At 45.4% G+C, this 25,166-nt stretch overlaps 1 protein-coding gene across 10 annotated transcripts in view; it reads left to right on the forward strand.

The window, feature by feature from the left end:
- Nucleotides 1-13,040, forward strand: part of LOC139229314 (butyrophilin-like protein 2) — a 549,799-nt gene extending 536,759 nt beyond the window's left edge. For 9 of the 10 annotated variants that reach the window (XM_070861001.1, XM_070860996.1, XM_070861000.1 and 6 more), the window contains 2 exons: nt 8,743-8,854; nt 11,554-13,040. In XM_070861001.1, coding sequence (XP_070717102.1) covers nt 8,839-8,854; nt 11,554-13,019 — 1,482 coding nt within the window. In that variant the 5' untranslated portion in view covers nt 8,743-8,838 and the 3' untranslated portion in view covers nt 13,020-13,040. The remainder of the gene's footprint in view (nt 1-8,742; nt 8,855-11,553) is intronic. The other variant, XM_070861006.1, reaches the window with a different exon arrangement.
- Nucleotides 13,041-25,166: the final 12,126 nt, after the last annotated feature.

Consider the following 25,166-nt stretch of genomic DNA (forward strand, 5'->3'; position numbering starts at 1 on the left):
ATGGTGGCACGTGCTATGGCTGACGTTGCAGTGGCCATTGAGCACCAGGCCGATGATATTGTAGGCCTCCATACTCAAATGTCATCAGTACGTGGTGTCCTGAGTTAGCTCTCTGGTGAACTGCAGTCGCAGTCACTCTTGATGCAGAGGCAAATCGATTCAACGGACGCACTGACTGCTGCCATCCGGTCTGGGGCCCCATCATGTTGGACGGGGACCTAACCTTGCCGACCCAGCGCAGGATTCTGACCTCACCCAGATTTCTACAGATGATGATGCTCTGCCCCGGGGGAGTATCAGCCTGTTGGGCCAATTGGACCATGATGGCGTTTCTGAGGACGACATAATTCTGCCTTCGCAGCTGCTGCTCTCCGCACCCCATCCACAACAGAGTGCTTCCAGCCTTGCTGAGCCAATGCAGCCCACAGCCGGGTCTTCCAGGGCCCGAGCTGGTCGTGGATGTCCTGCTAGGCCATCATGTGTGGCTCAGGCTCGAAGTCAGCGACCGCCTTCCAGCCTTGCTGAAGGCCCTGAGACCCCATTGCGGAGGAGCAATAGGCGTGGGAGAGGGGATAAGGGAAGAGGTCATAAAACCCTCTAAGACAAGGTAAAGACCTTTGTGAAGGTGGCCACATATGCTGACCTTGTGAAGATATGAGCTTTTAACATTAGATGCACTTGTATGACACACCAAACACTTGGTTCATAATCAATAGAGATGGCTAACTGGTTGCAGTGTGAGCTCATGTAAATTGTTGCACTTGGATGAATGAGCCCACAATTGTTCAGTACTTGTTTAGTACAGGGATGACTACCTTCTTACAAAATCAACACTGATGTCAGCAGGTCCATTTGGATATCTGTGAGAATATTTGAAGGGGTTTTGTGGGTATGTTGATGTGTTGGGGATGAAGTTGTTATCTCGTGGTTGTTTTCACCATACATGATTTATGTTTGCAATAAAGCAAGTTTGGATTGTTCACATGATGAGGCACTGATTATTTAAGTCAGTGGGCTGCAGGGTGTGTAGCGATGTGTTGAGTTGATCCCCAGGTGTATAGGCTGGCCATTCGGCAGTTCATTCATTCATTGGGGAGGTACCAGCTGATTGGAAAGCAACTAATGTAACGCCTCTGTTTAAAAAAGGGGGCAGACAAAAGGCAGGTAACTATAGGCCGGTTAGTTTAACATCTGTAGTGGGGAAAATGCTTGAAGCTATCATTAAGGAAGAAATAGCGGGACATCTAGATAGGAATAGTGCACTCAAGCAGACGCAACATGGATTCATGAAGGGGAAATCATGTTTAACTAATTTACTGGAATTCTTTGAGGATATAACGAGCATGGTGGATAGAGGTGTACCGATGGATGCGGTGTATTTAGATTTCCAAAAGGCATTCGATAAGATACCACACAAAAGGTTACTGCAGAAGATAAAGGTACGCGGAGTCAGAGGAAATGTATTAGCATGGATTGAGAATTGGCTGGCGAACAGAAAGCAGAGAGTCGGGATAAATGGGTCCTTTTCTGGTTGGAAATCGGTGGTTAGTGGTGTGCCGCAGGAATCGGTGCTGGGACCACAGCTGTTTACAATATACATAGATGACCTGGAAGAGTGGACAGAGTGTAGTGTAACAAAATTTGCAGTTGACACAAAGATTAGTGGGAAAGCGGGTTGTGTAGAGGACACAGAGAGGCTGCAAAGAGATTTAGATAGGTTAAGCGAATGGGCTAAGGTTTGGCAGATGGAATACAATGTCGGAAAATGTGAGGTCATCCACGTTGGAAAAAAAAACAGTAAAAGGGAATATTATTTGAATGGGGAGAAATTACAACATGCTGCAGTGCAGAGGGACCTGGGGGTCCTTGTGCATGAATCCCAAAAAGTTAGTTTGCAGGTGCAGCAGGTAATCAGGAAGGCGAATGGAATGTTGGCCTTCATTGCGAGAGGGATGGAGTACAAAAGCAGGGAGGTCCTGCTGCAACTGTATAAGGTATTAGTGAGGCCGCACCTGGAGTACTGCATGCAGTTTTGGTCACCTTACTTAAGGAAGGATATACTAGCTTTGGAGAGGGTACAGAGACGATTCACTAGGCTGATGAGAGGGTTACCTTATGATGATAGATTGAGCAGACTGGGTCTTTACTTGTTGGAGTTCAGAAGGATGAGGGGTGATCTTATAGAAACATTTAAAATAATGAAAGGGATAGACAAGATAGAGCCAGAGAGGTTGTTTCCACTGGTCGGGGAGACTAGAACTAAGGGGCACAGCCTCAAAATACGGGGGAGCCAATTTAAAACCGAATTGAGAAGGAATTTCTTCTCCCAGAGGGTTGTGAATCTGTGGAATTCTCTGCTCAAGGAAGCAGTTGAGGCTAGCTCATTGAATATATTCAAATCACAGATAGATAGATTTTTAACCAATAAGGGAATTAAGGGTTACGGGGAGCGGGCGGGTAAGTGGAGCTGAGTCCACGGCCAGATCAGCCATGATCTTGTTGAATGACGGAGCAGGCTCGAGGGGCTAGATGGCCTACTCCTGTTCCTAATTCTTATGGAATCGATGAGCGATGAGTCTCTGAGAGCAGCCCTTCCAGCCGCAGCAATGTCATGCTGCCTCCTCCTTCAGTGGGGATCCTCGTCTTCCTCGTCATTGTCGTCCTCCTCCTGAAGTGGATCATCCATCCCTGGTGGTAATGCTGGGCCCTTATAATGACCAGGTTGTGTAGCATGCAGCAGACAAAGGTGATCATGCAGACTCCATCAGGTGAGTACTGCAGTATCCCTCCAGAGTGCTCAAGGCAGCGGAAACGCTGCTTCAGAACCCTGATAGTTTGCTGGATAATGACCCGGGTTGTGGTATGGCTGGTGTTGTAGCGCTGCTCAGCGGAGGGGCATCATCAGTCAGGGGGCCACACCGTATCCTCTGTCGCCCAGGAGCCAGCCACGGCCTTCATGCGGTGGCTTGAAGAGTCATGGCACACTGGTCTCCCGCAGGATGGAGGCATCGTGGCAGCTGCCAGGATATCGGGCATTTTCAGCGATAACGGGCATTTGACATTGACCTGTGATCACAGACCAGCTGTACGTTGAGGGAGTGGAATCCCTTGCGATCCCAAAAGATCTCTCCATTGTGGGGCGGGGCCTTCAATGCCACATGCATACAATCAATGGCTCCTAGAACTCTGAGGAAGTCCGCTAGCCTGGCAAAGCCAACGATGCGCTCATCCTGGTCTTCCCTTGACATGCTGAACTTGACATAGTCCAATCGTTTGCCATAGAGAGCGCCGGTCACCTGGCGAATGCAGCAATGTACTGCAAACTGCGAGATGTTGCATATATCGCCTGCAGGAGATTGGAAGGTGCTGGTAGCATCGAAACTCAGTGCTACTGTCACTTTCATTGCCACTGACAGCGAGGTCCTAGTGTCGATGTCAGCTGTCAGGTATGTCCGCAGAAGGTGGCAAAGCTCCGTGACCATGTCCCTACGGAACCTCAGCCTTCTTAAGCACTGCTTCTCGGACAGCTCAAGATAAGAGTAATGCACGTGGTGAACCCTGCGTGTGTACGGCCTCCTGCCCCACTGTCTGGGGCCTCTCCTCTGGGGAGGATCCACATTTGCCCAAAGCTGTCTCTGCAGCCGGCGCCTTTCAAGTCGGCGCCGCAGGACGACATGGTGTGCCACCACTGCCCCCATCACTTGGCACAGGTCACAGTGGATAGAGATTTCAAAGTTAGCCGAGATGTGTCGCAGATACTAGTCGTCAATCTGACGAGTCAGCAGCAGTGCAACGCCAACACCCTACTGTCTGTGCGAGCATCAAATGCAGCACTGACCGAGACCTCTGAGCTCTGGCTGCAACTCCGTTTAAATAAGGCCCCTGATTTTTTTTCTCTGCCTTGTGCAGTCCAACTTTTTCAAGTGTCATGGATGCCAGCCGTTAAATGAGACAGCGAAAGTGAATGTGGCAAGAAGGGCGCCAAGGAAGCGTTGCATGCGTACTGACATCATGACTTCCATGACGTTAGCCGGCGGGACGTTACTTTTTTACGCCCCTAAAAAATTTCAAGCGAATATCACTTCAGGCCTAAACAGCACCGAGCACCACTCCCAAACGCCTAACTCCCAACACCGAACACCAATGTTAACAGCATGCGTTATCAACCGAATTATGACCCGAGTGCCTTTGTCATATTGAAATTGACCCACAACTCTTTCCCCTCCTCAAACTAAGGTTTGCCAAGTCAAGTCACCGACCTTTTAAACTCTAATTTTTCAACCTGTTTGATAATAGCTGTATAACTTAATATCGCAGGTTTTAGTTGTTCCTTCATTGGTTCTAACTATATTAAGAATCAGTTGCAGATTCTAGTTTTTTTTTGCAACTTTCTCACCGATCAAAGGCACTAACCTTCACTGCAGGACAGTGTCATTTGTATTCTGAAACCTCAGTCAAATAGCCATTCTTCATGTGTGAGCCTAGACAGTGAGTATCAGGTGACTATTATGATAAAGGGGGGGCATCACTGCTCAGCCCAATCCTATCCTCACCTGAGGACCACACAGGCACACTTCCTGCAGGGTTGTGATTAGGAGCATGAGTCCCAGGCGAATCTTTTTTTTTTCTCTTTCTTAGGGGAATTGAGGCCAATTGCCGCTCCCTCACTGCTACCCTGGCTGAGATCAATTCACTCAGCGGAGATCAAGACTTGAATTCCAGACCTTTGGCTATTCACTGACTTTACCAACTGAGCAATTGGAAGAGCTTGTGAGAATCTATTTAATTAGATGATAAATCCTTCACTTCTGATCAAAACCCATAGCATAAAGGAGTTGCAAGCTCAGTGATGAAGGGAAGGGGTTCCTGTCTCTGACTGATTGTAGGTTTCTCTGGTTTTGTGATGCCACATAAAGAAGCCTATGATGTCATCAAGCAAGAGGATTTGGTTCTAATGATGAAACAATCTTACACAGTGACATCATGAACATGTATCAATTGAGGTTTTATGTTGTGAGTAATTGCAATTGCCTTTTATTGGACCAGCTCAATGTGATTATCATTAGATTTTGGGATCATGTAGATCCCTTTCATCAGGTGAGATGAATACCTAATATGGTAGCGGTGTGTGTGCAAAGATTATACCGTGTTAACTAGATCAGTTGATAGCGGCAAAACTTAGCAACTATTTTTAGCTAAAGTTACAGGTATATCCAAAACGCAGTTCATACGTAGACAGAAACTGCAAAGACTATCAGCCTAAAAAGATGCTGAGGCCACAGCCAATTCAAAACAATTTAAGATGCTTTAAAAAGGGCAGTTACATCTTTAAAGGGACATGAAAAAAATATTTGACAATTTTTTTAGTGATCAGTGTACGAAGAAGAGCCATTGGTCCTTTTGGTCACAGTGACATCATGCACAATCGTGCAATGTTTCAATGTGTCTTCAGGCCACATGTCACGTGTGTGATTAGGAAAGGTTTGTCAAACTATTTTGATTTAGGTGGTGCACCGTTTAACTACCTGCAAGAACCGTAGAGTTTCATTTTTGGCAGCAGAGGAACAGAGTTGACCATTTTGCGCTCTCGGCACAGACTGCCACATGGCAGGGGCACGAATCGGAACAATGGGCCCAGCGATCAGTGCACCCAGTTCACAGCCTGCCCTGCCCGACTTTCCATCCAGTTCATTTTAATGGATGAAATATCAAGTGGGTCACAAATTCCTCATTTCTGTACCTAATATGCCAATTAGTGCTTGTGTCACATTGCGCTCCAGCCTGGAGTGTGAAATGGTAAAATCTAGCCCAGAGAATCTGGTTGAAGAGTACTGCAGGACATGGTGATTGGGATAAAACTTATTTAAAATGAAGCAAATCTCTTGGAGTGCGTGGAAATTAGAGTGCAGCCTTTAAAATGCCTGTTCTGACTGAAGATTGCAGCAGCAGGCTGGGGAATCAGATTATTATGGAACAATTTATATGAGGAAGATGTTCAAGAGGAGGAGGTGGCACAGACACGACTACCTCCTTGTGAACTATGATGTTAATGAGGAAGATGATGATAAACAGGAAGGCGAAGAAAGGTGAATTTGGACTGAAGCCCACCCGTGAGTTCCTGCAGTGACCTCCTGTACTGTGCTCCTTTGACCCAACCACTCTCAAATTCACCCCTTGCTTCTTCACTGCCATTCACCAACTCAGATACTTTCAACTGGGGGAGTTAGACAGTGTTTAGTTTGAATGTGGCACCGGGGGATTCACGGGGAGAAGAAGTGGGATGTTGATTAAGATGTGCCATCTTACCAGTGGAAGCAGGAGGAGAAGGCTGCCCATGTCTTCAGAGTTGTGGGACTCAGTACTCATGGGGTCTTACCTAAAAGGATGCAACATTGGTGGCCGTGCCGTCAGCTGCCGAGGCCCTAAGCTCTAGAATTTGCTGGCTAAACCGCTCCGCCTTGCTACCTCTCCTCCTTTAAGATGCTCCTTAAAAGCTAATTTTTTGACCTAGTTTTTGATCACCTGTCTTAATATCAGCTTATATGGTTCGGTGTCAAATTTTTCATAACAATGGTCCTGTGAAACACCTTGGGATGTTTTACTACGTTAAAGGTGCAATATAAATGCAAGCTGCTGTTGTTGATGTTTGACGAACATCGTAGCTACATGCAGATTCTGAGGTCAGTCTCTGAGGAAGCACAACAACAACTTGAGTTCACAGCTCTCATTTGAGGCAACATCTGGGAAGCTTTTTTTACAATGTAGGCATCAATGGTATCTTCAGTGGAATCTGCAACACCTGATCAAATCTGAGGAGTGGTTAAGGACCTCCACAGAAGCATATGTCACAGCTCTGGTGTCGAGGGAGAATAGTTACCACCATGTCGACTATGATGGCCGCAATGCATGCTACTGTCATTCAGGATCTGATGGTTACCAGATTGATCAGCCATTCCAATGTTCAGTGGAGACACAGATCCAGGTGGAATGGTGATAGCTGGAGTTCACATGCCCAATACTGTCATCTCTTAGGACAGCAGTACCTGACAGGCCTCTGGCTCTCCCTCTCAGAGCACCCAACCAGCAGAACATGGGAGGTAACATCAGGCTGGTCATGAACAAGTTCCAGAGCTTCAGCTCCCTGCCAGGAGCAAGCTGCCACAACAGGAGCCCCATACGCCTTTAGGTGAGCAACCTAGGAGAAGTACTAAAAAGGTGAAAGAAAGCCACATGTAGACACATGATGGTTTGTGTTCACTTTCGACTTTCATGTGTTAAAATAGAACGTGCACTTACATCGTACAAGGTGGTTACAAGAGAGGGTGCAATCATTGATGCAGTCTTATTCAACCAGGTAATGATTATTGACACTTTCATGGAGGAATATAAAGGGCTGCCGTGTAGTCATGTTCTAGGCTGTATACTAGATTGAAGGATTGTTCCTTTATTTGAGGATGGAGAAGAAGGAGATAATGCACTGGTGTCAAAAGTATACTGTGTTAAACAGAAGCAAAGACTCTGGTGATGAGATGTGCTCTGATGCCCCTTGCACTGAGGCCAGCCCTCTGTGAAGCCCTCTCCTCCATGTACCTGCCTCCAAAGCAGCTAAGGCCACGACCCCAGGATTGTCCATGTCCAGGTCTTTCTGTGCAGCGCAAAGCAGGCTTCACCTATGCAGCACAGACAAGCTGGAGCACACTGCAAGGCAGCAAAAACACTCTATTCAGACCCTAATGGTCTTCCCATTGACCACTCTTATAGGGACATGTGCCTTGGTGTAACGCTTCTCTGCTGATATTTGGACTACTGTTCGTGGTATGATCTGTCTTTCGGATGACACCCCATTGCCTTCTCAGATGGATGTAAAAAATTCCATGGCACTATTCGAAGAAGAACCAGGGGACTTTTCCCCCATGTCCTAGTCAACATCTCATCTCTCATGGGCAGTCCCTCGAAACGAGGATGACTTGCTTCCATGCCAATAAGGGATGAGTTCACAGGTGTTTCAATGTTCCAGATCCCGAATTAATATTCCAGATCCCAAACGACATCTTGAAGGGTGGAAGATGCCTGTGCGTGGATTTATTTTAATGTGTGGTGGCCGTTGCACACCAGCCACCACACGGGTTTGACAGAGCTAGGTCTTGGCCCTGTGGCAAGGATTAACCAAGACGACTGGAGACCAGCTCTGCTGCACGGACCCAGCATGCACACATATCGCAGTGTGGGCTGGCCTGTACTGTCCTCGGGTCCTCGTCTCCTCTGAGCCCCAAACTCACGCCTCTCCTGGGCCCCGCTCACTTCCATCTATAAATTCTTGCCGCTCCTTCGCCCCTCCTGCTGTGCCTGCCTGCACTGCAATCAGCGATCTGGTCAACATTTATCCGTCAACTAACATCACTAAAACAGATATTCTAGTCATTAATATCTATCTATCCTGCTAGCTCTCTCGCCACTCACTTAACAAAGGTAATTTTCTGACTTTGCTGCTTGGGGGTGAGGGGGAGGAGACGCTTAGAAAATCATAGGCAGTGTGCACCCAGATTTCTGGCATACACTGCTGCAATGTGGAGCTCCTACTGGCAATACAAAGTTGGAACATTAGCCCCAGTACTTATGATTTGTTAATTAGATTTCAACAGCGCAGGCAATATGGGCTGAATGGCCTCCTTCTGTGCTGTATGTGGGGTTGAAGTTATTTTTATGTTGTTGCTGTAGTTTATTTTCTCCTCTCTTCTCCAGAAGGTGCTGGAGTTTGGCTCACAGGTGCTAGCAACCCTTCAGTTCCTTGCCCAAGTGGCCATTCCCCATGTGTGAGCCAGGACACTGAGTGACAGGATGCTATTCAACCATGGTGGGTATCACAGTTGAGCCAATATTATGTGATCGGGAGTGAGATCCCTGACTGATATTTCCTCTTCCCTTCCCTAGTCCAGGGACTGAGGCTAATTGCAGTACGATAACTATTGCCCTGAGTGAGATCAAATAGCTCATTTCAAAAATAGTTCTGTTTATTTTGTTTTTTTCCCCAATGCTGAATCATTCACCATAATTGAATAATGGAGGGCATGTAAAATACCTGCAAGCATATATAAATGAGGAACTCCCAGTCACGTGACCTCATCATTAGTTTATGATTGGCCCTTAATGGCAGTGTATACTATACAATGAATGTTTATCTAAAACCTAAGTAATCAATACTTACAATGTGTAAGCATTTCTGTGATCTTTCTCAACTAACAATGGGGACACCTGTCACAGAGCCACGTGGTGGAAAAGAGGGACCATTTAAAGGGGGCAAGGCTTCAGAAAATGTTTCATCTAAGATCTCAGATTGGATTGAGGCCTTCAAGCAACGAGGGCTGGGAGACATTGTAGAGGGAGAGATGGTCACTACTAGCCTCTCTCTCTCCTATCAGTGGACCAGCAACCACTGCCTCAGGGTGTGCTGCTTCCCCTTCTCCTGGTTGTTCTTGGGGGTCAGTGGTTGGAGAGATAGGAGACAAGGGGGTCAGCTGGTTTATCTATCCCTGCTCTCCGGGGCGGTCTGTGGTCAGGCAGCATAATGGTTTTTGATCGTTGTGGGAGGGGGGGCGGGGGGAGGAGGGAATGTTGTCTGAATGATAGCAGGCCAGGATGTGAAGATGGATCAATATTCTGGAATTTGCTCGATTACCTTTGAGGATCAGGGATTATTTAAGAAGAAAAATCACACAGGAGATTAATCAGGGAAATCATGCTTGACAAATTTGCTGGAGTTCTTTGAGGGTGTAACGAGCAGGGTGGAAAAGGGGAAACCAGTGGATATGGTGTATTTGGATTTCCAGAAGGCATTCGATAAGGTTCCACATAAAAGGTTACTGCACAAGATAAAAGTTCACAGGATTGGGGGTAATATACAAGCTGAACCTTCCTTATCTAGAACTCCCTTATCCGGAACCACCCCTCATCCAGAACCATTCCCGGCCACCGGGTGGCACATGCGCAGAACTCCGGCATGAACAAATTGAACAAATTGAATTCCATCCTTGCTGTCGACTCCCGCAAACGCTGGCCTGACCCCGCGATCCACTGCCCCCATCCCCCCCCCCCCCCCACATGATCTCTCTCCCGCACTCCCAGCCCCAAGCCAGCCAGCCTCAATATCCCCTTGCTCAGTACCTGTACCATCCAATTTAACGTGATCACTCCTCGTCCGGAAAAGTCCCTTATCCAGAACAGGCCAGGTCCCAAGGGTTCTGGATAAGGGAGGTTCAACCTGTATTAGCATGGATAGAAGATTAGCTAACTTACAGAAAATAGAGAGTCGGGATAAATGGGTCATTTTCCGGCTGGCAAACCGTAACGAGTGGGGTGTATCGTAGGGATCGGTGTTGGGTCCTCAACTATTCACAATCTATATTAATGATTGGATGAAGGGACTGAGTGTAATGTAGCCAAGTTTGCTGATGATACAAAGATGGGTGGGAAAGCAAATTGTGAGGAGGACACAAAAAATCTGCAAAGGGATATAGACAGGTTAAACGAGTGGGCAAAAATTTGGCAGATGGAGTATAATGTGGGAAAAATGTGAGGTTATCCACTTTGGAAGAAAAAATAGAAAAGCAAATTATTATTTAAACAGAGAAAAATTGCAAAGTGCTGCAGTACAGAGAGACCTGGGGGTCCTTGTGCATGAAACACAAAAAGTTAGTAGCAAGTAATCAGGAAGGCAAATGGAATGTTGGCCTTTATTGCAAGGGGGATAGAGTATAAAAGCAGAGAAGTCCTGCTACAACTGTACAGGGTATTGGTGAGGCCACACCTAGAGTACTACGCCGAGTTTTGATCTCCTTAATTAAGGAAGGATATACTTGCATTGGAGGCAGTTCAGAGAAGTTCACTAAGTTGATTCCGGAGATGAGGAGGTTAACTTATGAAGATAGTTTGAGTAGGTTGGAGTTCAGAAGGATATCGAAGGATATCAAAGGATATCGAAGCATATAAGATAATGAGGGGGTTCGACAAGGTGGATGCAGAGAGGATATTTCCACTCATAGGGGAAACTAGAACTAGTGTGCATAGTCTCATAATAAGGGGCCGCCCATTTAAAACTGGGATGAGGAGGAATTTCTTCTTTCTGATGATTGTAAATCTTTGTAATTCTCTGCCCCAGAGAGCTGTGGGGACTGGGTCATTGAATATATTGAAGGTATAAACAGATTTTTGAGTGATAAGGGAATAAAGGGTTATGGAGAGCAGTCAGGGGAAGTGGAGCTGAGTCCATGATCAGATCAGCCATGATCTTATTGAATGGCGGAGCAGTTTCATGGGGCCAAATGGCCTACTGCTCCTCCTATTTCTTAAGTTCTTATGTTCTTATTAAGTGGGTGGGGTTGAATCCATGATTGGGTAGATTGTACATGGTGTGTGGAAATAGCTTGGGTCCAATAGGCTTTTCTTGTTGCACCTTTTCTTATATTCTAGATAGGGTAATGTTCATATCACACTCCCTTTAATCTAATGTAAGTGACAAAAGCATATGTTTCCACTGAGAACTATGTTTATTTTCAGGTGAATGGTGGAAAACATGGGAAATTAAAATCCAGGTGGTGGACAGAATCATTGAAGCCTCAACTACCAACAGGATCATGAGACTTCTTCCAATTTTTTACCTATATGCTTTGTACCTGTTGCCGCAGCTCAAAAGCAAAAACGTGGAAAAGCTAATTGATATGACTATGATTAGATACAAATCAGTTGTAGGAGTGCAAGAAGGTCATCAATTTACAGCACTGTGCAATGTCAGTAAGGTTACATCAGAATCAGGCACCTTTGATATTGAGTGGGAACGAACCACAGATGGCTACACCTTGGAGAGAGTGCTCCATCACTCATTCAGTCCTAATGAGGAAGTAGTCCAATATCTGACTGAAAGAGTCAAAGCAAGAGTGCGTAACAGCTATCTCAATGCAACTGTCTCCATCTTGAACATTAACCCAGCAATACTTGAGGACAGTGGGAAATATTTTTGCTCGGTCAATGGGGTCAAGAGCCTTGCTATTACTCTCTTTGTTTGTATACCATTTAAGGACATTTTTATAGACTATGAACCTAAAGAAGTAGTGGAAGGAACCGAAGTGTCAATAAACTGTGCAGCTAAGAAAGGATACCCTGAGCCCTATGTTCAGTGGATTGCTGGAGGTAATGACATTTCGCAAAAGGCAGTCACTATTGTGGAAAAATTATCCAATGATACATTTGATGTCAAAAGTTCTCTTGTGGTCAGTGTCAAGAGGGGAGTAAAGTATGCTTGCAGCATTTGGAATAAGTACATTGAAAACTTGCTGGTGGATTGGGTGTTGCCTTTGCCAAGTGCCACAGTCTACACACCATATAAGGACATAATAGGAATGGTTGGAAATAATGTTGAGCTAATTTGTGACGTTTCTATTCCGGAGAATGATCCAGTCACCATTGCTGAGTTGGGTTTCTACTGGGTCAACAAGGATCCCAATAGCAAGGAGCATTTGGTCTATTCTTTCATAAATGAAGAGGAAAACTTAGTTGATCAAGATCCAAGATATGTGAACCGGGCTTTCCTGTACTGGGAGGACTTTTTGCATGGGTCTCCAGACCTGAAGATACAAAATGTCTCGATTGAGGACATGGGAGAGTATATCTGTAGGGTTAAAAATAAAGAGACGTTGATTGGTGAAGATCTTTTGGAGCTTCGAGTAGCAGCACCCTATAGTGATCCAGTAATCACATACGGGAAACACAACACTAACAACTTCCGCAATGTGTTTCTCATCTGCCAGACTGAAGGAGGGTTTCCTCTCGGAAACATCAGATGGCTAGCAAGTAATGGCAAAGATCTCACCTCTCGCTCAACAACAGTCATAAAGGTGGTAAATGGATCTTTCAAATTCAGAAGTGGGCTGCATGTTTCAGTGGCCGAGGGAACTCGGTTCTCCTGTGACATATCAAACCCTTGGCTGTCAGACAAACCAAGCTCAACAATAACTTTTATTAGTTAATCAATGGTGGCTGCACCTATATTTACTGGTTTGTGGAATATGTGTTTGGAAAAATATTGTATGATTTGTTATTAAATGATTGAAAATGCTGCCCTTTGTAGAATCAGAGCACTAGCTGTCATGGTTCATTGATGCTTCCATTTTCATTGTACTCATTCAGTGGACACAGCCACAGATTCTCTTGCAATGTCCTGGCTGTATCATCACACTTTGATTCTCCTAATGCCCTTCAAAGGGCAATGAAAATCATGTTTGAATTCTCCACAGTTGGGTATATTTTCAGCTTGTCGCTTGGGCGTAAAACTGGCATTACAGGTCAGTTGCCCATTATAGCAATGACCCAATTCTCATTGTCATTAGATGGAAATGAAAAAATTGAATGGTTTCCTTAATATGCAGCCAATCCACCATGTCAGTTACACTTCCGGGCAGCAAGGTAAAAATCTCGCTCAGTTTTTTTGTGTCTCTCACATGTCTAACCATTACTCCCACCATCTTTGATGGTTCTACTTTTTATCCTTCTTCAGTCACTGTATCTACCTCATTTCCTCCATTGCTAAAGCTTGGTTTTCTCTTTTTCCCTCAACATCTCTTAACTCTCTATAAAACAGAAACCTTAATGCTTCTGCCATATATGTCTCACACCCCTGTACAGCATACAAGAAAAACTTGTTCTGATATGATCCCTTTCTCACCCTGAGCCTCCAACCTCTTACTCTCTATTGCAACCTGTTCTATTAATACTACCATAGTCAGTGAACTTCCTCTATTGTTCCTCCTAATATGCAAATACACCATCTTTCTCCTCCCTACTTCTGCAACTGTACTCGTCCTCCCTTGAATACTTTCATTTAAGAAAGATTTGCATTTATCTAGCACCTTTCATGACCTCAGGATGTCCTAAAGCGCTTTACAGCCAATGAAGTACTTTTTAAGTATAGTCACTGTCGTAATGTAGGAATTAATCCTCCCTACATTCTCATTGTATTGAAATTAAGACTCATTACACCATATCATAGTCTAACTGTCTTTTCCAGCATCTCAAAACTAACCTCCCTCAGTCTGCCCTTGCTCCTACAATCATTGGGTTTTATAATACAAGTTTGGGATAACATAATCACTGGATGCATATTTATCTCATCACCTGTTTCACTCTTCTCGATGTTGATGATGCACTTGAACCTTCAATTAGGTTTCTCATAATAATAATTTTAAAAAGAGATTATGAATGAGAGTTTTCATCATCAAAATTTGTGACATAAAATGGCACCAAGGAAATTAACCTAAGCAGAAAGTAGTAATAAAACAGAGGACAATAAGCAGGAAGTAACAGAATGATCACGAGGAAGTGATAATCATAGCTGATAGCAAATATTGCCAACAGGCATTGACAACAGGAAGTGACAAGAGAGCACAGAGAGCAGGAAGTGACAACAGAAGAAATTGTAGGTATTAGTGATAGTAATAAAGAAAGTGGACAGAAAATGATCCCAAAAGGATGGGCAATAAGAGGGATGACCACATTTTTTTATAGGGAATAATCCTCAATCCTTCCAAAAATTTACCAGTTTCTCAGAAGTCTAATATACTGCAATATGTCTCCAGTCCTCCTGGTTAACCCTTGCCACTGGATAAAGGCCTAGCTCTGTCAAGCCCGTGTGGTGGCTGATGTGCAACGGTCACCACATGTTAAAAAAACCCATGCACAGGCATCTTCCACCCCTGCGATTGGAGTACAGGACTGGAATATCGGGTCCTTCATTGAAACATCTATGAACTTGTCCCTTTTGGTGAGGAAGCAAGTCATCCTCGTTCGAGGGACCGCCTATGATGGGATGATACTGCAATAGTTTATTTGCTAAAACGACCACTTCACATTAAAATAATTCATGCACAGGCATCTTCCACCCTTCAGGATGTAGTTCGGGATCTGGAATATCAGGTCCCTCATTGAAACACGTGTGAACTCATCCCTTTTTGGTGAGGAAGCGGGTCATCCTCAACACGAGGGACTGCCTAATACGATATACTAGTTTATTTGCTGATCCTTCATAACCACTCTGCAACCTCTTCCAACCCTATTTCCCAGTTCTCACTCTCTAGTCTTCTGAATCTGGCCGTCTTTCCATTGAATCATTGATGGCCGAGCCTTCACCTGTCGCAACTCTGCACTCTGGAATTCACTCCTTAAACCCTTCCACCATACCACATCTTTCCCTAACTTCATAAATCTCCTCCAAGTATACCTCTCTGACCTAGTATTTGGTCACTTCTTCTAACTCCTGCTTGGTAAATATTTTTCCCCCCACCCATTTGTTAAGCACCTCGGAATAGTTTGCTAGATTTAATGTACAAGTTGTTGAAATGTGATGCTGGAACCAGGACACAGATGCAAGGATAGACATACCTGGAAGTATCAAGAAGACACTGTCCATTATTTTTTAAAGAATACTGGTTCTGCCTTCATGAAATGAAATCCAATTTAAAAGCAACTTACATAAGAGCATAAGAAATAGGAACAGGAGTAGGCCATTTGGCCCCTCGAGTCTGCTCCGCCACAGCTCTCTGGGGCAGAGAATTCCACAGATTTACAACCCTCTGAGAGAAGAAGTTCCTCCTCATATCAGTTTTAAATTGGCGACCCCTTATTCTGAAACTATGCCCCCTAGTTCTAGATTCCCCCATCAGTGGAAATATCCTCTTTGCATCTACCTTGTAGAGCCCCCTCATTATATATGCTTCAATAAGATCACCTCTCATTTTTCTAAACTCCAATGAATATAGGCCCAACCTACTCAACCTTTCTTCATAAGTCAACCCCTTCATCTCAAGAATCAACCTCGTGAACTTTCTCTGAACTGCCTTCAATGCAAGTATATCCCTCCTTAAATAAGGAGACCAAAACTATACGCAGTACTCTAGATGTGACCTCACCAGTACCCTGTACAGTTGTAGCAGGACTTCTCTGCTTTTATACTCGATCCCCCTTGCAATAAAGGCCAACATTCCATTTGCCTTCCTGATTACTTGCTGTACCTACATATTCACTTTTTATGTTTCATGCACGCGGACCCCCAGGTCCCTCTGTACTGTCGTATTTTGTAATTTTTCTCCTTTTAAATAATAATTTGTTTTTTTATTTTTTCTGCCAAAGTGAATAACCTCACACTTTCCCACATTATACTCTATCTGCCAAATTTTTGCCCACTCACTTAGCCTGTCTATATCCCATTGCAGATTTTTTGTGTCCTCCTCGAAACTTGCTTTCCCACCCATCTTTGTATCATCAACAAACTTGGCTACATTACACTCGGTCCCTTCATCCAAATCATTAATATAGATTGTAAATAGTTGAGATCCCTACGGCACCCCACTAGTTACTGCATGCCTACCGGAAAATTACCCATTGATCCCGACTCTCTGTTTTCTGTTTGTTAGCCAATCCTCTATCTATGCTAATATATTACCCCCAACCACGTGAGCTTTTATCTTGTACAGTAACTTATGTGACACCTTATCGAATGCCTTCTGGAAATCCAAATACACCACATCCACTGGTTCACCCTTATCTACCCTGCTCGTTAGATCCTCAAAGAACACCAGCAAATTTGTCAAACATAATTTCCCTTTCATAAAACCATGCTGACTCTGCTTGACTGAATTATGCTTTTCCAAATGTCCTGCTACTGCTTCCTTAATAATGGACTCCAGCATTTTCCCAACAACAGATGTTGGGCTAACTTAAGTTGCAATGGTAGCTTGCATCAATTTTTCAACAGAGTAGATCACAGAGGAATCAAATTATAAGATATGGTTGCACAAGTATTCCAGTACATGTAACTGAGCATTCTCAATACTTTGAAAAGAGGAGACTTTAAGATGGCTTAATAGATGTTTTCAAGGGCATATAAAGGAAATTGGCATTTTGTTTTTGCTAAAGCAAAGGGTTTGAAATACAATTTGAAAATGAGGATGTTATGAGTGAGAAGGGCTGTCAGGTCAGGTCAATTGTTTTTGCCAAAGGGTAATAGATTTGTCAAGTAAGTTGCAAAGGAAGTGAACAATATAAATGGTTGTGTTTCTGGAGAGAGTGGATTGAGGGATACAGTAAAGAGAAGGGTCGATTGGATTGATCTAAGAAAAATGTCTAATGATATTTCCTTGGTCCTTAAGTGCTTTGGATTTGCATGCCACAATCAGACAGGGTGGGTAAGCCCTCACGACCCAGAGAGGTGAGGTCAATATAATGTTTAACAGGAGTTGTAACAAAGTTACATCCTCAAACTGCCAACTACATACGGACAAGTCGGAGGATCACCTCTGCTCCTGGGCCTGGCCAAGGTGGCCATCTACAGGTCCAGGATGGACGCGGTTCGTGGGGGTGGTCACTCTGGCTGCCTGGCTTTCTTTCATGCACTTGTCCGCGTCCAAGTGGCTCTGGATAAGGAGCATGTAGGGCCCTTGAGCACCATATTTTTCTTAGATCAATCCAATCTACCCTTCTCCTTACTGTATCCCTCAATCCACTCTCTCCAGAAACACAACCATTTATATTGTTTACTTCCCTTGCAACTTACTTGACATATCTATTACCCTTTGGCTAAAACAATTGACCTGACCTGACAGCCCTTCTCACTAATAACATCCTCATTTTCAAATTGTATTTCGAAACCTTTGCTTTAGCAAAAACAAAATGCCAATTTCCTTTATATGCCCTTGAAAACATCAATTAAGCCATCTTAAAGTCTCCTCTTTTCAAAGTATTGAGAATGCTCAGTTACATGTACTGGAGTGTTCTGGACACTAGGAATAATATTATTATTTAATTTTATGAGTTTTCTTTTGTTTTATGGTTTTGTTCTTCATTAGTTGTGCCCCTCTAAAAAGGGGGTACTTTTGTTAAGTTTTTTGTTTGATGACACTGGGGCAACCCAGTGTCTCCTTTTTGGTTTATTTAGAAAACAAAAATCAGATTTGCATTTATATAGCAACTTTCGTGACCACTGGACATCTCAAGCACTTTACAGCCAATAAAGTACTTTTGAGTGTAGTCAAAGTTGTAATGTGGGGAAAGCAGCAGCTAATTTGCACATAGCAAGCAATGTGATAATGACCAGATAATGCTTTTGTTATACTTAATTCAGTCTTTCCCACAATGAGCAGTATCTGTTCCTTTGTTCATTTCATCACTGTTTTAATATTCAAATATAATCAACACTTTGTATTATAAGATGGCAGATTGCTTCATTAAGGTCAAAGCTGAAGGTTTTATCTCAAGCCAGACAAAGATGGTGATGTCATTTGTTTGAAGTTCAGGACATTTTTATGCAGAAAAGCAATTGCTGGCCAAAAGTCTGCAGTGACACAGCCTGGGAGAAGGCTGATCCTTCTGTCTCTGCCTGCTCTCCCAGTTAAAGGAGCCTCTGTGTGTGTGTTTGGCTCTGTCTCTGGCTCCAACTGAATCCTCTGCACTGCAAATCGCTCCAAGTAAATGACAGTTAGTTTGGTTCAGGATGACAGAACTATGGCGGAGTCTGTGAGAGCCTCGTAGGAGACCTTCTGCAGCACTGAAAGAATCCCACCAAACTGTAACTATTGAAAAGTACTGCCGGCAGACCCAGACACTTACTGCGGCTCCCTGCAGTTTTTAATCTGCATGATCACAGTGAGAATCTATTCAAACTATAAAGTGGTTTTCTGTTATTATCTTAACTTTACCTCACTATGGTGGGCAGAATATTAAACAACCTTAAAGGGATATTGCCATCTTTGTATAACGGCTTGCATGCAATTCTTTCAGGGTTCGTAAGCAATAGTGTAAAGCCAATCGTGTTTTCCACGAAACATTTTGCAGTTTTATCCCTTCCCAGTTTCTTGGCCTTCCTTTCCTGAAGGCACTGGCTCCTGCTGGGATATGCTTGTGCAAGAGTTTGCTAGTCTCCCACACCACACCTCAACTAAGAGGCCATTCCTTTCTTGTGAACTTAGGCAGTGAGTGTGGGCGGGCTATTTGAATATGGAGGGCGCCACAATCAAGCCCAATTCCTTCCTCATCTGCCACAGCGCAACTTTTCACAGTTGTCCGCAGAGTGCTTAGAGTTAAAAGGGCACTTTCTTAATTGAAAAGCGATGGTAAGGCTTTTTTCCCCAAAGACCATAATGTGATGATGCAGTTACCTGTAAGATTTCACTCAAAGGCATTTGTGCATCAATTGGGGTGTGATCTCCTTTCAACACAAATTATATAAAGTGACTCAGGCTCCACTCCCTTACTTCACAAAGAATACATCGCCTTCAATGTCATGCTACTTTGTCCCTTTAATGTTGTGTTACTCTGCCTCTTTAATGTCATGTTATATTGCATCTTTAATGTCGTGTTACTCTGCCCCTTTAATGTCATGTTCCAATGCACCTTTAATGTTGTATTACTCTCCCATTTTAATGTTATGTAATATTGCTCCTTTAATGTTGTGTTACTCTGCTTCTTTAATGTCATGTTATATTGCACCTTTAATTTCATGTTACTCTCCCATTTAAATGTCATGTAAACCAAAATTACAGGCTTCAAACTCACTTTCTGCTATAATTTGGATGTTTATAATACAAAAAGTGTTTTGCTTGGTGGTCACAACTTATAACAGGTTTATATTAATGCAGAGTAGATTACAGAGAAGCATACACAGCATCGCAATAAACGCCTGTTGAGTGATTTATGGGATTGTCACCTGTATCTATGTTTTTAAAAATGTATTTTTGTTTTCTTCTTTTCTCCTCCCCCACTTCCCAAAAAGTCATGTTGCTTCACAGTCGCATAGGTGCTCCCCACTTGCCCTTTCCCAACAGCACAGTCTTCATGTGTGAGCCGAGACAGTGAGTGCTGGCAGATTGTGACCATATAGAGCATCTGTGAGCTCGGCTCAGTTGCTTCTGAGTCAGACCATGGGTTCAATCCCCATTCTAGGACAGAAGTGCATAATCTAAGCCATCATTTCAATGCAATACTGGTGCATTGACAGTGCCATCTTTTGGATGAGTCATTCCACTGCTGCTCATTTGGCTGTTCAGATGGATGTAAAAGATTTCATCGGCCACGGGACTACTCAAAGAGCAGGTGAGTTCTCCTTGTGTCCTGGCCAATGTTTATCCCTCAACCAATGCCAGCAATAAGAAATTAATGGGTCATGTTATCTCATTACTGTTTTCAGGACCTTACTGAGTGCAATTTGGCTGCTGCACTTGCCTACATAAACTTAAGAACATAAGAAATAGGAGCTGGAATAGACCCTTCATCCCTACTGACATCGGTAGTGGGTAAAATGATGGAATCAATTATTAAGGATGTCATAGCAGTGCATTTGGAAAGAGGTGATATGATAGGTCCAAGTCAGCATGGATTTGTGAAAGGGAAATCATGCTTGACAAATCTTCTGGAATTTTTTGAGGATGTTTCCAGTAGAGTGGACAAGAGAGAACCAGTTGATGTGGTATATTTGGACTTTCAGAAGGCTTTCGACAAGGTCCCACACAAGAGATTAATGTGCAAAGTTAAAGCACATGGGATTGGGGGTAGTGTGCTGACATGGATTGAGAACTGGTTGTCAGACAGGAAGCAAAGAGTAGGAGTAAATGGGGACTTTTCAGAATGGCAGGCAGTGACTAGTGGGGTACCGCAAGGTTCTGTGCTGGGGCCCCAGCTGTTTACACTGTACATTAATGATTTAGACGAGGGGATTAAATGTAGTATCTCCAAATTTGCGGATGACACTAAGTTGGGTGGCAGTGTGAGCTGCGAGGAGGATGCTATGAGGCTGCAGAGCGACTTGGATAGGTTAGGTGAGTGGGCAAATGCATGGCAGATGAAGTATAACGTGGATAAATGTGAGGTTATCCACTTTGGTGGTAAAAACAGAGACAGATTATTATCTGAATGGTGACAGATTAGGAAAAGGGGAGGTGCAAAGAGACCTGGGTGTCATGGTACATCAGTCATTGAAGGTTGGCATGCAGGTACAGCAGGCGGTTAAGAAAGCAAATGGCATGTTGGCCTTCATAGCGAGGGGATTTGAGTACAGGGGCAGGGAGGTGTTGCTACAGTTGTACAGGGCCTTGGTGAGGCCACACCTGGAGTATTGTGTACAGTTTTGGTCTCCTAACCTGAGGAAGGACATTCTTGCTATTGAGGGAGTGCAGCGAAGGTTCACCAGACTGATTCCCGGGATGGCGGGACTGACCTATCAAGAAAGACTGGATCAACTGGGCTTGTATTCACTGGAGTTCAGAAGAATGAGAGGGGACCTCATAGAAACATTTAAAATTCTGACGGGGTTAGACAGGTTAGATGCAGGAAGAATGTTCCCAATGTTGGGGAAGTCCAGAACCAGGGGACACAGTCTAAGGATAAGGGGTAAGCCATTTAGGACCAAGATGAGGAGGAATTTCTTCACCCAGAGAGTGGTGAACCTGTGGAATTCTCTACCACAGAAAGTAGTTGAGGCCAATTCACTAAATATATTCAAAAAGGAGTTAGATGAAGTCCTTACTACTAGGGGGATCAAGGGGTATGGTGAGAAAGCAGGAATGGGGTACTGAAGTTGCATGTTCAGCCATGAACTCATTGAATGACGGTGCAGGCTAGAAGGGCCGAATGGCCTACTCTTGCACCTATTTTCTATGTTTACTCCACTATTCAAGACGATCATGGCTGACCTTCGACCTCAACTCTACCTTCCCACACTATCCTCATATCCCTTGATTCCCATAGTATTCAAAAATCTATCGATCTCAGTCTTGAATATACTTATCTCAGTGAATGTACTTCAAAATTAATTAATTGGCTGTGAAGCACTTCAGGACATCCTGAGGACATGAAAAGCACTAAATTCATGTTCTTTCTTTGCCACAGTTGCACCTGATTCTGTCCTCACTCGATGTTCACTCACTGAAACTTTCCATAGGAGTTAGTGGATAGCGATCTGGAGTGAGAACCATGGCTGATTTCCTCTCCTTAGCCCAGGGGCATTGAGCCCAATTGCAGTGACCCAACTACTGCCTCATTAAGATCAGTGTCCAGGTAAAGGCTCCACTTTCCAGCCACAGAAGATAGTATCATTATATGTTGCCTACAATATAATTCCGAATTGACTGGAGATATATACATATATATTACTGCTAAATCACCAGTGGCATTGCCTATAGTAAGTTGATGAATATAAATAGTAACAGAGTTGGGAGAGAAACTTCAGAAACATGTTTCACAACTCTTTTTGAGGACACAAAATAAACATTAGTTCAAGTGCCCCCCAATCTGGGGGACACTCCAGACACTTTTCAACTGCCCCTTTTTTTTAAATGTTTTTTTGGGGGGGTTTTTGTGATTTTTTTGGGGGGGCATTAAAACCATATATTTTACAAGTGCCCCCCATAAAAGGGGAGGGGGACATTGAAACCGGCAATTAAAACAAATTAAACTTTAAGACATATAAAATCAAATTAAAATTTGGTTGCCGTGGGTAACGATGCACTCCAGTCCCTCCGGCGTCCACCTCTCGCGGAAGGCTGTCAGCGTGCCGGTGGACACCGCGGGCTCCATCTCCAGGGACACCCTGGCCCGGATGTAGGTGCAGAAGAGAGGCAGGCAGTCAGGCTGAACGACCTCCTCGACCGCCTGCTGCCTGGGCCGGCTGATGGCACACTTGGCCGTGCCCAGGAGCAGTCCTACGAGGAGGGCTTCGGATCTAACCGCTCCCCTCTGCACAGGGTGCCCAAAAATCAGGACCGAGGGACAGAAGTGCAGCCAGAAACTGAGGAGAAGCCCCTTTAAATAATGGAACAGGGGCTGCAACCTCGTACATTCAATAAAAACGTGGAACACGGACTCTTCCAGACTGCAGAAATTGCAGGCGGCCTGGGAGCCCGTGAACCGGCTTAAAAATTTATTGCACGGGACTGCTCCGTGCACCAACCTCCAGACCAAGTCCCCGATAAATAGTGGGAGGACTCCCACTTGGAGTGCACTCCATCGGGGACCCCCGCCTCCTCTGTATGGCAAGATGTTACGCCATGACGTGTCCGGACGGCAGACGAGGATGGCAAAGTTGAGAGTGTGCAGGAGCAGCCCGTACAGGAAACCCTTCTGCGCAGAACTGAAAGGCACGGAGGGGATTTCCCTGAGGCGGCTCAAGTTGTGAGGCGCCGGCTCCCGAGGGAGGTTCCAGGGTTTAGCGCCGATGAGGAATTCCGTCCAGATGGGGGTTAGTTCGGACGGGATCTCCCCATGTGCTTTGAGCCTCCTCGACACACCTAACGGAGTCAGGGCCCAGAGCTGTTTCTAGCGACTCGATGGGATCGGCCGTGCGGCGGACGTCGGCCGAATTTACGCGCCGCGCCAGCATGTCTGGCGCCATCTAGCCCGCTCCTCCGCAGGTCCCTGACCCTGGTCACCTCACCAGCCACAGCCCTCTCGTCTGACTGCCACCTAAAACCTCAGTCGTGGAGGTACGGATTCCCGAGCAGCGGCTCCTGCAGGACAGCCGCCACTCCAACCGGTGGAGAGCTGCGCTTGGTGGAGACTTTGTTCCAGACCCTGGTGAGTTCCTTGTAAAAGACAGGCAGCCCCTGGACGGCGGTCCTGACGCCCCGCGAGCTCACAAACAGGAGCTGCGTGTCGTAGTTGAGGCCGTGCTGCTAAAGGAAGAAATACGTCACCAGCACATGCCACCTAGGAGGGGGCTCAACGTAAAGGTATCTCTGCAGGGTCTGAAGACGGAAAGTCGCGAGCTGGGTGCTGACGCACACCAACGACTGACCACCCTCCCGAAGCAGGAGACTCAAGACCGTGGCAGAGACCCAGTGCTTCCTGTTATTCCAGAAGAAGTCCACCAGCTTCTTCCGTATCTTGGCGACAAACGCAGGGGGAGGGGTCAAAGTGACCAGCCGGTACCACAGCATAGCGGCCACCAGCTGGTTTATGATTTGCGCTCGACCCCTGTAGGACAGCACTCGGAGCAGTCCTGTCCAGCGCCCTAGGCGAGCAGCGACCTTGGCCTCCAGATCTTGCCAGTTCGCCGGCCAGGCTTCCTCGTCGGGGCTAAGGTAGACTCCCAGATAGAGGAGATGGGTCGTGCTCCAGGCAAAAGGCCTGAGTTCCTCCGGCAGGGATTCCACCCGCCACTGACCCACCAGGAGCCCGGAACATTTCTCCCAGTTGATCCTGGCGGAGGATGCGGCCGAGTAAATCTCCTGGCACTCACGCAACCTCCGCAGGTCAGCGGGATCCTCTACCGTGAGGAGCACGTCATCGGCGTAAGCCGAGAGGACGACCTCCACGCCCGGCCCTTGCAGAGCCAGTCCCGTCAACATCGTACGCAGGAGGTGCAGGAAAGGCTCCATGCAGATGGCATATAACTGGCCGGACATGGGGCATCCCTGATGCACCCCTCTCCTAAAGCGAAGGGGCGCCATCAAGGACCCGTTAACCTTAATCAGACACTCCGCGGCGACATACAAAAGTTGGATCCGGGTGATGAAATGCGTCCCGAACCCGAAAAAGCGCAGAGTTCCGAACAGATAATCGTGATCCACCCTGTCGAACGCCTTCTCTTGGTCGAAGGATAGGAAGGCGACCGACAGACCAGCCTCCTGAGAGTGATGGATGAGGTCCCGGACCCATGTTTCACAACTCTTTTGGGTGGGGGGTAACAAAATAAACATTAGATCTAGTGCCCCTCCGATCTGGGGGAAATTCCTTTTAACTGCCCTCTTTTTTTTTGTTTTTTTTGTTTTTTTGTGGGGGGTTTTTTGGGGGGGCATTAAAATCATATATTTTACAAGTGCCCCCTATAAAAGGGGAGGGGGACATTAACACCCAGCAATTAAAACAAATTAAACTTTAAAATATGTAAAATCAAATTAAAATTTGGTTGCCGGGGGTAATGATGCACTCCAGTCCCTCCGGCGCCCACCTCTCGCGGAAGGCCACGAGCGTACCGGTGGACACCACGTGTTCCATCTCCAGGGACACCATGGCCCAGATGTAGGCATGGAAGAGAGGCAGGCAGTCAGGCTGAACGACCCCCTCGATCGCCCGCTGCCTGGACCGGCTGATGGCACCCTTGGCCGTGCCCAGTAGCAGTTCTACAAGGAGGCCCT

This window comes from Pristiophorus japonicus, chromosome 18 (assembly GCF_044704955.1).
Source record: "Pristiophorus japonicus isolate sPriJap1 chromosome 18, sPriJap1.hap1, whole genome shotgun sequence".
Classification (NCBI taxonomy): Eukaryota; Metazoa; Chordata; class Chondrichthyes; family Pristiophoridae; genus Pristiophorus; species Pristiophorus japonicus.